The sequence below is a fragment of the Mobula hypostoma genome, chromosome 10, assembly GCF_963921235.1.
Source record: "Mobula hypostoma chromosome 10, sMobHyp1.1, whole genome shotgun sequence".
NCBI lineage: Eukaryota > Metazoa > Chordata > Chondrichthyes > Myliobatiformes > Myliobatidae > Mobula > Mobula hypostoma.
Window position 1 is genome coordinate 4,295,186 of NC_086106.1, and position 15,192 is coordinate 4,310,377.

The following is a 15,192-nucleotide window of genomic DNA, read 5'->3' on the forward strand; positions in this document are numbered from 1 at the left end:
GAATAAACGGATTTTTGATCGTGTTTAAAACCCCGAGTTTATCGTTTTAAACTACCGCTGAATTCGATACTAGGAGAACTATGAAGTTTTGCATTTTTATCATCAGATACGCTTTAACCCCGATAAAGAAACGGAAGAAGAAACATTTAATTCGGGTGTTGGAAGAAATTACTGAGATTTTAATGTTCTTTACTAGTAAATTCGGCACAGTTCCCTCTACCGCAGTTGGGACGGAGGAGATGGTCTATTTGTAGAAAAAAAGAGATACCTAAAGATTCTTTTAAAAATTGTTTAGACCATACATACATCGAAGCCGTAGACAGGCAATAAGCTAAATCATTTCGGGGTGTGATCGTCAGCAGCGACAGGGAGGTTAAATTTTAAATACAATAATGTAACTCCTCCTCAAACTGGGTCGAATAATTGTGTTCGTAGGTTTAAAGCCCCTGGGGCAAACGGGCATCGCGTTACTTCAAGCAGAGCGTTTCAATAAATGTAGTTTTTATTAATAATTGGTTTCGTGTTTTCTCCCCATAACCTCCTATATTTATATTAAAAATGATAAACAAGATGACCGCTCGGGTCTCCTGGTTCTCCTAAGATATTGTTTAATCATGATTACAGAAACACGGACGAAATGCGGGAGGAACCCAGCAGCATCAATGGAAATGACTGAACAGTTTGCGTTTCCGTCCGTGACCCGCTGAGGGTTCCCAGTCCGGAACGGCGACGTTTAATTCCTCTCCATAGATGCTGTCTGACCTCCTAATTCATCCAGTATTGTGTGCGTCTTGCTCAAGATTTCCAGCATCTGTAGCACCTCTTGTGTCTATTATCGATTAAAAGAAACTGCCACGACAAAGAAGACATCAAATGTCCAAACAGAAAACGTGAAGTTCACCTCGCCGGTCTCTGACTGGGGATTTTCAAACCGGGGATTACTTCGGTTGCCGACATTAGATTCGGGCGACTGGCGAGGGAGAGGGGAACAGACATTTAGACGTTATTGGCTGAAAAACTAAAATAACGTTTTAAAAATCATGAAGAATAATTTGTTGGCAATTATTCGCATTTATTCTTCAACGTCACTGTATGGAAATTCTGACGGATATACAGCAGTGTGCAGAAGTGTTAAGCACTCTTGGTTTTTGGTTTCAGAGGGTACGGCCTGCACAAAACCCTGATCTCAACATCATCCAGGCTGCCTGGGATTATCTGGAGAGACAGAAGCCAGCGAGACAGCCAAAGTCTGCAGAAAAACTGTGGCAAATTCTCCAAGTTCTCCAACCTACCAGCTGATTTTCTTATAAAACTGCACAACAGTGTACTTAAGAGAATTGATGCAGTTTTAAAGGGTGGTCTCACCAAATATTTAGGTTTTTTTTTACTATTTTCCGCTCTTTATAGTAATTTTTGATATCTAGAAACTTTTAATTTCATTATTTTGAAATCATCTTCGCTTTACAGATTTTTTTAATACAGACTTTTGCTCGGCACTGTATTTCCCGAGGTCGCAGTTAGTTAAATGAAATTATTTATTCAGATCAAGTTTTCTTCATTTTAGAACGCAGTTACATGATGTGAAATTTGTTGTTTTTCGGCAGCGGAACGGACATAAAAGTACGATAACTTACAATAAATGCATAAAATGATCGGTACACGGACAGCAGTAAAACACGGAGTCCCAATGTAGTGACAGACGGCCGCGGGCAGTAAGACAGCAGTAGTTAAACGAGCGCACGGACTTAAAAAAATTATCACGAGTTAAACATAGTCTCGCAGACTATGCGTGATGTTGCAAAGCAGAGCAGAAAATTCTGTAATACTACCGATATTGCAAAACGAATAATTAAAGTTACAAACATAAGAAATTCAGCGGATGCTGGAAATCCGAAGCAACACACGCAGAACGCTGGAGGAACCCGGCAGCTCGGGCAGCGTCTGTCGAAATGAATGAACAGTCAACAAGTCGGGCCGAGACCCTACATCGGAACTCATCATTAAGTAGCGTTTATGAGGATATCCGTAGCTTTTCCTAATATGGTGAATGTCCATAGGTACAACACCGATATTGGAAATGCGTCCTAACGCGAAATGACCCTTTCTCGCTGTTTCTCTGGTCTCTCCCGACGGTATTTGTTTATGTTCTCATTATCTCCCTCCCGGTAACATTTTCCCCTCTATCTCCCCCCGTAATTCTTAATGTTCGTGACCCAACGCTTTCAACTGTCTCTGCTGAATACCATTTAATTAACAATTTAATTGGTTCGGCACAAGATTGTGGGCCGAAGGATCTGTTTGTATGTTGTGCTGATCTATGTTTGAAAAAATGTTCTGTCTTACTTACAGTATCTTTATTTGGTAGGGATTTCGCGCGCAGCTTTGGGATAACAATAAACACGTCAGATATACATTTAGTCTAACTTTACCTCGAGCTGTAATCAAATTTATTTTCTACGTGTTCGCGCGTCTTGTAACAGACGATGTTTTATCTTTAAAATGTCCATTTCTCACCCAGAATTTATCTGCACTTGACAAGTACAAAAAAACACCGTAATTTTCTTCTGAAAACTAAAATTCACTTCAGGCCGTTCGTTCCTTAAACCTTTTTCAAATTCACGCCATGACCCATAACTGTTTTTTAAAAAGCTGGAGTTATCTCAGACAGTTTTTAAACCGATTTACCGAGCGTCTGTGCTGCTCGTGCAGTTGAGATTTTGTTTCGGTGTGGGTTTTATGAGGTATTTTAAAAATATATATTCGTGCGTTTGAATTTGAAGTACAGTGTACGTTTTTGAAGTTATGCTTGTCTATAGAATCTCTATCTATAGAGGCCTGTGTGTGCGTGCGTCTCTCTCTTTCCCCCTTTGTGTCAGTGTGTGTGTGTGTGTCTCTGTCTGTCTGTTTAAGGTTCCCGAATATTTTGTAAGCCCCGAAGAACAGTCTCGGGCCAAAACGTCGACCATCTATCTAATCATTTCCACAGATGCTGCCCGACCTGCTGAGTTCCTCCAGCATTTTGCGTGAGTCGCTCTGGAATTTTTTTTAAAGTGTGCGTCTGAGTTTCTACAGTTTGGCGCGCTCGCGTTTGCTTGTGTCTGTGGAACTTTGAAAACAAATCTCCACAAACACATCGATCCGTATTTGTGTTTTGAATACTTCCAGGTGTATGCGGAATAAATTTATTTTTTTTAAACTCTCCCTCGGCGAGACTGAGTCAGTGTTTAACCCGTGTGTGATTCTCGAGTCGTGTTATGTAATTGTGCGCGTTTAACTGTGTATCTGCGTGCAGTGTGTTTTACTGCGTGTGACAATGTGTCTTTGTGTCGGGCAGGTGTGTTCTAAAGCTTCCAAAGTACAAATAAATGATTTTTAAACATCCAGAGGTATATTTGAGCCTGCCCGTTTCCCTGCCTTTGAATTCGTGCTGTAGAGGTGTTTTATTTATTTAACGCAATATGAACGAGATAGAAGAATTGAAGACAGGGTCCTTACCTTTCAGATACTCCGGATTGCCCGCAGCCCTAACTTTCATAGCGAAGAGGGCAAAAATAAATAAATTCATTAACATTTTCAGTGGGCCTCCGAGCCTAGGTTTGGGAATGAACACCTTCAGTGGGTTTGGGGGTGGGGGGGAGTGCAGATCGGGGGAAGCTGATTGGCTCCAGCGGCGTTGAGCAGCGAGGCTATTGGCGAGAGGTTGAGGGACCCGAGAGGGGAGGGGCCCGGCAAATCTTCCAGGCGCTGTGGAGGGGGTGGGGGCGGATTCTGCGATTTGACATTCGCGGGGAGATTACCGGGAGAACTGGATGTCGTGGCGGCCATGGGAGAGCCCGAAGTGTCCGACCGAGCGCCCTTCGCCATCAAGAACCTCCTGCCCGAGACGATGGTCGGCGGGAGCCCCGAGTTGAAGCTGGAGAGAGGCGGTCGCGGGGAGGACGGGCCGTCCGGTGCCGGGAGGTTGCCGGTTCGGGACGTCCCGGGGAAGGAGGCAGAGCGAGACGGAGTGAACGGGGAAGGGAACAGAGACAGTGTCAAGCACGAAAAGCCCCCTTTCAGCTACAATGCCCTAATTATGATGGCCATTCGCCAGAGTCCAGAGAAGAGGTTGACGCTGAGTGCCATTTACGAGTTCATAATGCGGAATTTCCCTTATTATAAGGAGAACAAACAAGGTTGGCAGAACTCAATCAGGCACAACCTGAGTCTGAACAAGTGCTTCGTCAAGGTGCCGAGGCACTACGATGACCCGGGCAAGGGCAACTATTGGATGCTTGACCCCTCCAGCGACGACGTGTTCATCGGAGGGGCGACCGGCAAACTGCGGAGGAGGTCGACCTCAACCAGGGCCAAGCTGGCTTTCAAGAGGGGAGCGAGACTCGCCTCCCCGGGCTTGGCGCTGGCCGGCTCGCTCTACTGGCCCGTGTCTCCCCTCCTCTCTCTGCACCAAGCCCACCCGGGCCTCGGCGCCGCGGCCTCGTACCCGGACCCGGCCGCCTCCTACGCCGCCGTCCTGTCGCAGCAGCTCGGCGCCGGCGGCGACAAGCTGGCCGCTCTCGACCTGCCCTTCGGCGCCGCCCACCACCAGGTCGCGGCAGCCGCCCTGGCCACCTCCCTGCCCCACGGACTCGCCATCCCCGCCTCCTACAGACCGTGCTCCGTTAACTTGCTCGCCGGCCAGGCCGGTTACCTCATCTCACAGTTCCAACACCCGCCGGTGACCGGACCGGCCGCCTCCCTCGGTGGAATGGGCCCTCCGCTCTTCAAACACAACGAAGAATTCGTCACGCCTTATTCCAGCTTTCCCAATACCTTCCTCCCCAGCCAGACCCAAAACCCTCCCTTCAACCCCCTGGTCCTCTGAAAGCCCGGGACCGGATTATTTATTATGTAAATAACAGACTGAAGGCACAATTAACTAATGAGTGTAATGGGAGGGGGATAAATTATTGAAAACAGACCATTTATCTGTATAGAATCAGTATTGGAGGAACTTATGTTTATTTGTAATGAGGTATGTAAAAACTTTCAATATTAAAGGTAATGTTTGAGTTAAAAACTAAAGTCAGAAAGATTGTGAAATTTTTACAAACCTTTCTAAACTTAAGCTGTAAATGGTGTTGGAAATGTTAAAAAATGTAAAAAAAACTCAGCAGGCCAGGCAGCATCTGCGGAGAGAGAAATAGTTGATGTTTTAGGTCAGAACACAGCCTGTGTTCCTGCCTCCCTACTTCATAGTTTGTAGCTAACAAATTATTAGATATGAGTGTGTATCTAATTTGGCACATGGAGCATTATCTGAGTGAGGGGGGCTGGGTGGGAGATTGTCAACGTAACGCACACAAAGTACAGTCCTGGTGAAAGGTCTCGGGCCGAAACGTCGACCGTTTGTTCATTTCCATAGATGCTGCCTGACCTGCCGATTTTATTTGTTTATCGAGATACTGTATTGCGGAAATGAGCTGTGCCGTCCAGCCCAATCACGGGACAATTTACAATGACCAATTACCTACCACAGTCTTTGGAGGGACTGTGAGAGGAATTACACATGGTCACACAGTCACGGGGAGAACGTACAAACCCATAGAGACAGCGGCGGGAATCGAACCCGGGCCACTGGTTCTGTAAAGCGTTGTGCTGACCACTACGCTACTGTGCTGAGATTTCTTCCAGCAGTTTGTGTGTGTGTGTGTTACTGTGTGTGTGTGTGTGTGTGTGTGAGAGAGTGAGTGTGTGTGTGTGAGAGTGAGTGTGTGTGAGTGTGTGTGTGTGTGTGTCTGTGTGTGAGAGAGAGAGAATGAGTGCGAGTGTGTGTGTGTGGTGCGTGTAAGTGTGTGGAGTGTGGTGTGTGTGTGTGACTGTATGTGTTACTCAGGATTTCCAACATCTGCAAAATCTCTTGTGTTTATGATTTGTCAACGTTTCGGGCCGAAACCCTGCATCGGTGAAAAGAAATTTACAGAACGAGTTCCTTCCTTTTTATCTCCACAGATGCTGCCCGACCTGTTGGATGTTTCCTGTTTGTGTTTTTTTTTTCGTTTGATTTTATTACAGGTTTCCAGCATCTGCAGTTTTTTTAAAGTTACATTTTAAATCGCATTGGAATGTGGGTGCCACCGACTGCAGTGTGGTCAGCGGAGGGGGAGCGGTGTATGACCGGCCCCTCTTCTCTGTACACTGGTTACGAATTATCTTCCCAACATTATGGTCCGGACTCTAAAGCTGGGCATTTGCCCATCCTCAACACTTTGAAAGTGACGTTGGTGAGATCCAGGGAGATGCCGCTATCGAACTCTCTGTCCGGAAAATTGAAGAAAGAATCGAGAGAAATTTTTCAAAATGCAAATTTAACGAATTTAAAAAAGGGGGCTCGAGATGAAGCTACAGATAACGGAAATCTTAAATAAGATATCGTAAAGGCACTGGAAAGACTCAGTGGGTCAGGCCAGGATCTATACAAAGCGATACAGAATTAATATTTCTGGTTCACGACCTTTCTGAGACTCTCCGAAATTTAAATCCAGGGTAACACACACACACACACACACACACACACACACACACACGGGCAGACTCACAAACAATACTGGAGGAACTCAGCAGGCCGGGCAGCGTCTGTGGACAGGAATAAAGAGTCGACGTTTCGGGCCGGGATCCTTCATCAAGACTGGAAAGGCACCCAGTTCAGATGAAGTGGATTCGACTTGAAAAATTAACTGTAGTTTCCCCCCCCCCCACCGATGTTGTTTGTTTCCGCTATTTTCCTTCTTTATTGACCAGGAGGCTAACTGGTAACGGTACTCAGGGACAGAGTTAGCCGCCATCGCCCCCACCGCCCTGCTGTGTTTTACAGTGCCTGCCAAGGGCTTCACTCTCAACTTGTTCCCGCCGCTCCTGTTCGTTCTGAGCGGTCCGGATTCTGTGAGCTTGCTGGAACGGAGAGCGGAGGGCTGCTGTTTCTATAGATAGAATCAGAGTACAGAATCAGGTTTAATATCACCGGCATATGTCGCGAAATCTGTTAACTTTGCGGCAGCAGCACATTGTAATACATTATAAATATAGGAAAAAAACTGAACAGCGCAGAAACAGGCCATTCGGCCCAACTAGTCCGTTCTGAACCATTAAACTGTCTATTCCCATCGACCTGCACCGGGACCGTAGCCCGCCGTGCCCCTGCCATCCACGTACCCATCCACACTTCCTCTGCGTGAAGAAGTTTCCTCTCTCATGTTCCCCTTAAACTTCTCACCTTTCACCCTTAACCCACGACCTCTGGTTGTAATCCGACCCAACCTCAGTGGGGGGAAAAAGCCTGATTGCACCCCCCCCCCGCCATACCCCTCATAATTTTGTTAGCTCTATGAAATCTCAAACCTAGACTAACATTTGAATCGCCCGGGTTTAGAAAGCTCCGGACCAAGTTCTGGTAAATGCGGTTAGCGGATTCTCGATGGAGCAGTTGGACCCGCTTCTCTGCTGAACGACACTATGCGATTAGAGGGGCTTAGAGATGTCCTTTCACCCTCCATGTGGAACCTCTGTACGGCGTTTCTTTCGCCACCCCAAGACATTTCAACGCACCCTTCAGCCGCCGACGGATTTTCCGACCCCTGTCGTAGGAATCGCGGCAGAGAGAGCCCCATTCAGCAGCGACGCCGTCGCGGGCTGTGGGAGTTGGCGATCTGTCGCCTTGCTGACCCGTTTCAGAGGGCAGACCATTAGAACATAGAACAGTTACAGCGCGGCAGGGGCCCTTCGGCCCACCAGTAGGGTACAGGCCCCTCCGGCCCGACGAGTCCGCGCCGACCATTAACCTGGCTCCAATTCTGAAAGCCCACACAGGAAATTCACCTACAGGAAATTCATTACGGCAAATTAACCCGCTGCCAGTATATCTTTGAAATGTGGGAGGACAGCGAGTGGGCGGGGGAAATCCACGGGGTCGTAGTGGGAACGTTCACACTCCACACAGACAGCGCCCGAAGTCAGGATCGAACCCTTTTCTCTGGCACTGTACGGCAGCGCCTCTACCCCGATCAATCTAACCCTTCCCTCCTGCATGGCCCTCCATTTTGCTCACACCTGTGTCTCTCTTAAATGCCCCTCATTAGTTATTATTTATTAAGAGATACAGCGCGGAGCAACCCCGCCCAGCAACTCTCTTGTTTAACCCCGGCCGAATCCCAGGGCAACTTACAAAAACCGATCAACCTACTAACTGGCACGTCCTTGGTCCGGGGGCGGAAACCGCAGCACCCGGAGAGCGAACAAACTCCTTCCGAACTCCGGACCGACCGAGCCCCCTATCGGGCATGACGTCGAATGCCCGCTCTGTCACGGGCACCAGCCTCCGTAGAGGGCATCCTCAAGGAGCGATGCCTCAGAAAGGCAGCGTCCATCATTAAGGACCCCCATCGCCCAGGACGTGCCCTCTTCTCATTGCTACCATCAGGGAGGAGGTACAAGAGCCTGAAGACACACACTCAATGATTCAGGAACAGCTTCTTCCCACCCCCGCCATCTGATTTCTGAATGGACACTGAACCCATGAACTCAACCTCACTACTTTTTTATTTCTGTTTTTGCACTACTTAGTTAATTGAACTTTTTAATATATATACTCATTGTAATTCACAGTTTAAAAATTATTATTATGTATTGCATGGTACTGCTGCCGCAAAGAGAACAAATTTCCCGACCATTTGCCAGTGAAATTAAACTGATTCTGATTCCGAAGTGAAAGGTTCCCGGTGTCTTGCCGCTGGACCGTGACCCCGATCCGCCAAGGACCGTGCGGTGGCTCCCGGTGTATCAGCCTCCCCCCGTTAAACGAAGTCACGCACGGGCGTTCGCCGTTAAAGGAGCATCACACTCGACTCGAGTGATCGCACTACAGTACTAGCTTTTGGAGATAACATATTGCCTGCGTTTTGGGGTGGGGTTTAAACAGCCAAGGTATCTTTTCAGTGTGGCGGTATCACACTGATTCATACGGGTTCTGAGCGCCTATCTGAAGGGCACCTGCAGACGGTAGGCCCCTTTGCCGGGTGGGAACGGAACCAATCTCCCTCCCCCGCGTCACAACGATCCGGGCCGGAGAGAGCCGAGCAGAGCCGGGAGAGGTGAGGGGACCCGCCCATTCAGCGGCGGCGGCTGGCAGCCGCTCTTGCCCGCTCGCTCGGATGATCTTGTCCCGTAGACTCGCGAACAGTTCCGCGTCCCGGGAATGGAGCCCCCGCAACACACTCCGCCGGGTGTTCGGAGACCCCCCCATAAACACAGACGCAGCCTGCACGGAGGATCCCTACCGCCCATCCCGCAAACTCTTTGACCCACTACCGTCCGGAAGGAGGTGCGGGAGCATCAGGACTGGGTACCGGCCGCTACCCTCACGCTGTGAGACTGAGTTCTCTGCCACCACCGAGGTCTCGTCACCAGGGCAGCGAGCTCTCTGCTGTTTACCTGTGTTGTGCACTAGTGCGTTTTGAATTATACTTTATTAACTTATTGGTGGTGATATTTTGTTTTACGTGCTGTGTGCCTGCTGTATGTTTTGTGGGTACACGTGGTCCGGGGAGACTTTGTTTCGTTTGGTCGTGTGCATGGTACATACAGTCAGGTGACGAAAAGCTTCAACTTGAGATACCCGTGGGGTGGGGTCGATTTTGCCCCAGTGCCTGCGGTCTTGAGAACAGGACCGCGGGCAGAAGCTGGAAATGCATAATTTCAGCCGGGGAAAGGCCATCATTCCCCGAGTGGTTCAGCAACGTGTTTAACGGCCTCTGCCCTCTGGGGCAGTTTGTAATTAGACTTGGGTGTCGGGGTAGGGCAGCTCGGGGGAATTCCTGAGTTCAGGGTTCAATTCCAGCACCGTTCCGAAAGGATTCTCTGCGCGTCCTCGCTCTGGTTTCCTCCGGGTGCTCCGGTTTCCTCCCACAGGCCAAAGACCCGACCAGGTTTTAATTGGTCGTTGTAAATTGTCCTGTGGTCGGGCTCGGGTTTGTCGGGGGTTGCTGGGGTGACTTCGTGCTGGACAAACAGACAAACAACAAACAAATAAACAATTAAACCTTCTGTAATTCAATGTCTGAATATTATCCAATAGCCCAACCTAGGGCCCATGGACCCCTTAGTTAATGGTAGGGGTCTATGGCACAAAAAGGGGTTGGGGCCCCTGCATAGACGCAAGTGTACTCCAGCTTTCACCAGAGGAAAGGGAAAGAGGTTGTGGAAGGATGGGCAAGTTTGAGGAATACCCCCTGTGTAAATCCAACTGGGCTTTAGGTCTGGCATCTTCACTGTAGGCAACACAAACCAATAAACACATTACCATTTAAGTACTTACTTATTACAACACGAGAGGCCATTCGTCCCATCAAGTCAATAATAGCTTGCAATAGATTCATCCCACCCTCTCTCTTATTTCAGAATCAGGTTTATGATCACCAGCGTATGTCATAAAATTAGTTGTCATGCAGCAGCAATACAGAGCAATATATAACAACAATTGTAAATTTACTGTAAATGTATACGTGTATATATATAGTCAGAAGCTTTTTCCCAGGGCTGAAATGGCTAGCATGAGAGGGCACAGTTTTAAGGTGCTTGGAAGGAGGTACAGAGGAGATATCAGGGGTAAGTTTTTTACGCAGAGAGTGGTGAGAGTGTGGAATGGGCTACCGGCGGTGGTGGTGGAAGCGGAAATAATAGGGTCTTTTAAGAGACTCCTGGATGGATACATGGAGCTTAGAAAAATAGAGGGCTATGGGTAAGCCTAGGTAGTTCTAAGGTAAGGACATGTTTGGCACAGCTTTGTGGGCCAAAGGGCCTGTATTGTGCTGTAGGTTTTCTATGTTTCTATGTTTATATATATATATAAACAGTATATATGTGTGTGTGTGTGTGTGTTAAGTTAAATAGATGGCGCAAAGAAAGAGTAAAACATAGTGCGGTTGTGTTCATGGATTCAATGTCCATTCAGAAGTCGGATGGCAGAGGGGAAGAAGCTGTTCCTGAATCACTGAGTGTGTGTCTTCAGGCTCCTGTACCTCCTTCCTGATGGTATTTCCCCTTACTCTTCAATATGTTCTCTCCCAGATGCCAATTTGTCAAGTCAAGTTTATTGTCATTTAACTATATACATGTATACTGTCAAACGAGACAGCATTTCTCTGAACCAGGGTGTAAAGCACAGTAGTACATATAGCACACAATAACTTAGGAAAGTAAGAAGTAAATCTACAAATAAATTACACAAAGATAAACAAAGTCAAGTGCATAAATTAAATACTGTAGGGTTCAGTACAACTTATCTGGTGACACATCGAATGTGAAGTGGCCGGGAGTTCAGAAGTCTAATGGCCTGAGGGAAGAAACTGTTTCCCATCCTGACCGTTCTTCTGATTAAATCCCCTCTAACACTTTTGCCACCGACTCACACCGGGGAGAAGTTCAGGATAGCCAATTAATCTTTGGAGATGTGGGATGAAAGCAGAGCACCATCAGATTACAGGGAGAATGTGCAAACTTCACACGGGGGGGGGGGGAGGGAACTCAAGAACAGGATTGAACCTGGTTTTTGGAGCTGAGAGGGCTGACTGATTTTTGTGTATTAACACAGGAGATTCTGCAAACGCTGGCAATCCAGAGTAACACTCTCACAAAATGCAGGTCGGACAGGATCTATTTTATTTCTTGATTTTATTTTTATTTTAGAGATACTGGGAGGAACAGATTCTTCAGGCTCAACGAGCGACACTGCCCAGCGACCACTCTCTGTAGTTGATGTTATGGTGTGTTTCTAGTCTCTGATTGCTCCTCTTTTCATTGGTATTTTGTGTAATTTTGATGGGTGCCGCCTGCAATTGAACTGAACTGATCTGAACTGAATATGCACGGACTCTTCCGATAACTTAATGGCTTCATATCCTGTATTCTGTGTTTTTCTCTCTTTTTTGCTGTTTACATGATTTGTTTTTTGTGTGTGGGGTTGGGGTTTGTACAAGATCCATGGTGTTTCCTTGTTTCGTGGCTGTCAGTGGGGAAGAAGAAATTCAGGGTTGTATTCTGCATACATACTTTGATAATAAATATACTTTGAGTCTTTGAATCAATTTAACCCCAGCCTAATTACAAGGTCCAATTAACCAACTATCCGGTATGTCTTTGGACTGTGGGAGGAAACCACAGCACGTGGTGGAAACCCACATGGTCACTGGGAGAAGGTATCAACTCCTTACAGGCTGTGCTGGAATTGAACTCTGAATGCCCTGAGCTATAGTAGTGTTTCACTAACCGCTACTCTACCGTGGCGCATCAATAGAGAGGAATATAGAGCCCATCTCTCATCAGGTCCTGCTGAAGGGTCTCGGCCTGAAATGTTGGCTCTTTATTTGTTTCCATAGACGCTGCTTGACCTGCTGAGTTCCTCCAGCATTTTGTGTTTGTGTGTGTTGCTCTTTGTGCGTTATTCTTTTTGATGTTCATCATCATTATGTGCTGTGTTGTATGACATGGATAATCATGGTCCCATGACCATGATTGTTCCTGGCAAATTTTTCTACAGAAGCGGTTTGCCATTGTCTTCTTCAGGGCAGTGTCTTTACAAGACGGGTGACCCCAGCCATTATCAGAGATTGTCTGCCCGGCGTCAGTGGTCACATAACCAGGGTTTGTGATCTGCACCGGCTGCTCATACGACCATCCACCACCTGCTCCCATGGCTTCACGTGACCCTGATCAGGGGGCTAAGCAGGTGCTACACCTTGCCCAAGGGTGACCTGCAGGCTAGCGGAGGGAAGGAGCGTCTTACACCTTTTGTAGAGACACATCTCCACCTCACCCACCCAGACTTGCTGTTAATTTAATTTATTAATTTACGGGATGTGGGCATCACCAGCTAAGCATGTCATAAGGGGGGTGCTGGAGCGGAGCCAAATGCCAGACACAGACACTGAAGTACTAGGAACAGGATTAGGTGTGTCAAGAAAGCAGGGGGAGTGGGGAAGAAAGGACACTGGACTAGACTAGGATACAGGGCCTGGGCTAGGACTAGACTAGGAAAGTGGGACCTGGACGAGGAACTAGGAACTTGGAACCTGGACAAGGACTCCGAGCCAGAGACTGGACAGGGACCCAGAACCTGGGTCTTGACTGAGGCTCAGACCCCAGATCTAGGCGAGGACAAGACATGGCTACAGGACTGGACGTGGAACTCCTGCACAGAACGAGAACACAAAGCCTTGACTTGGACAGGACGAGGTTCTTAGACATGGCTTGGACTAGACGAGGTACTCCTGGGCTGGGCGAGGCACAAGGACAGGATGAGACCCCGAAGCCTAGACTTGGTCTTGGGAGACAGGTATGCAAAATCACAGAGCCTTGGTCTTGGGAGACAGGTACGCAGATGACCAAGCCTTGGTCTTGGGAGACAGGTACGCAGATCACCGAGCCTTGGTCTTGGGAGACAGGTACGCAGATCACCGAGCCTTGGTCTTGGGAGACAGGTACACAGGTCACAGAACCTTGGTCTTGGGAGACAGGAACATGGAACACAGAGCCGGGACCCCTCCTTAGGAACTGGACATAGGGCAGGGACTCATACACAGAATGCGGAGCACGATGAGATGGTTCCCAACACAAGGAAGCGGCAAATGGCCAGACCTACCTAGCGAAGGCGTGGACACAGAGATGGTTCTGAACACTAGGTAGCAGCAAACAGCCGGACCCACCTAGAAGGCGCGGATACAGAGACAGTTCCAACTCAAGGTAGCGGCAAATGGCCGGACCTACCTAGCAAAGATGTGGACACAAAGAGACAGTTCCAAACAATGAAAGACAGTTCCTTATCTGGACACAGCAAGGCTCTGGTCTTGCTCCGGCGGTAAAACTTGACAGCGATACAGGCGAGGATGCAGACGAGGTTGCAGGCAAGTCTTCAGGAGGAAGGTGAAGAGAAGGGAACAGTCCAGCAAATGAAGCTGAACCAAGGAGCTATTTATGTAGCCAGCCCAAAATGTGAATCAGGCGCCACAATTACAGCACCCAACAGAACAAGGGAAAACCTGGAATAAGGATCGATAGACTGGTCCATGAACCGGAATGCGGACTTCACGGACCGGACCATGACAAAGCCAGCATTTATCGCCCATCCCTGGTTGCCCTTGAGAAGGTGATGATGAGCTGCCTTCTTGAACTGCTGCAGTCCCTGATGTGTAGGTACACCCACAGTGCTGTTAGGGAGGGAATTCCATGATTTTGACCCAGCAACAATGAAGGAATGGTGATAAGTTTCCGAGTCAGGATGGTGAGTGACTTGGAGGGGGATTTCCAAGTGGTGGTATTCCCAGGTATCTGCTGTTCTCGTCCTTCTAGATGGTAGTGGTCGTGGGTCTGGAAGGTGCTGCCTTAGGAACTTTGGTGTGTTGTTACAGTGCATCTTGTAGATAGCACACACTGCTTCAATTGTTACTGACAGGGTAAAAGGACCAAGTATAAATGAATGAACATCTGAATTGGGCTTGTGATCATTGATTCCTATCAGACAACACCGACTCCATTAGAAAATTGCAAGGTTGTTTGGGAATTTCAGAGAGAAACGGAAAAGGTGGTATGGAAGTGAAAGTCTTTCCTTAGCGTAGACACGGATTCCAAGGCAGGAATTCCGTAGCAGTACTGCGGGAGGGCCATTCTTTGGGCACTAGAGTAGCTCTGTGATGTAACACAGGTGTTACAGTCCGAGTTTATTGTCATTAAACACACACATGTATACAGCGAAATGAAACATCGTTCTCTGGAGCCGAGGTGCAGAACATTTACTTACAATGCAGAGGAGTCCCAAAATGACATCAGGACGAGTCCTGAATGATTGAGGATTGACAGGCTGACATAAAGAGCGAGGTGCATGTCTATGGAAGACAGTATAATGTTACTGACACTACCATAATAAAACAAGCCGTCGTTTAAATATGTGAAAGACGGGCAATGAAAGATGAATAGTGGTTGGTGTAATGAGCTCTTCAGGCCTGTGTGGGGCGCTGGAGAGCATTGGGCATGGGGCTCCGAGATTTTTAAAGCACCTGAATTGGTAATGTGGTCTCCTGGTGCTTTCTGTTTAAACTTGTTAAGTTTATTTTGATAGGCTCAGGGGTTCCGTGTCTGTGTACATACATCTACTGATGCTTCTGGACA

At 47.8% G+C, this 15,192-nt stretch overlaps 1 protein-coding gene across 1 annotated transcript; it reads left to right on the forward strand.

Annotated features, from left to right (window-relative positions):
• The first annotated feature begins 3,823 nt into the window (after window positions 1-3,823).
• Window positions 3,824-4,864, forward strand: LOC134353222 (forkhead box protein G1-like). Its single transcript, XM_063061247.1, has one exon. The coding sequence runs from the start codon at window positions 3,824-3,826 to the stop codon at window positions 4,862-4,864; it is 1,041 nt and encodes a 346-aa protein (XP_062917317.1).
• Window positions 4,865-15,192: the final 10,328 nt, after the last annotated feature.

Coding starts and splice junctions, on each gene's coding strand:
- LOC134353222 (XM_063061247.1), top strand. CDS start 3,824: ATGGGAGAGCCCGAAGTGTCCGACCGAGCGCCCTTCGCCATCAAGAAC.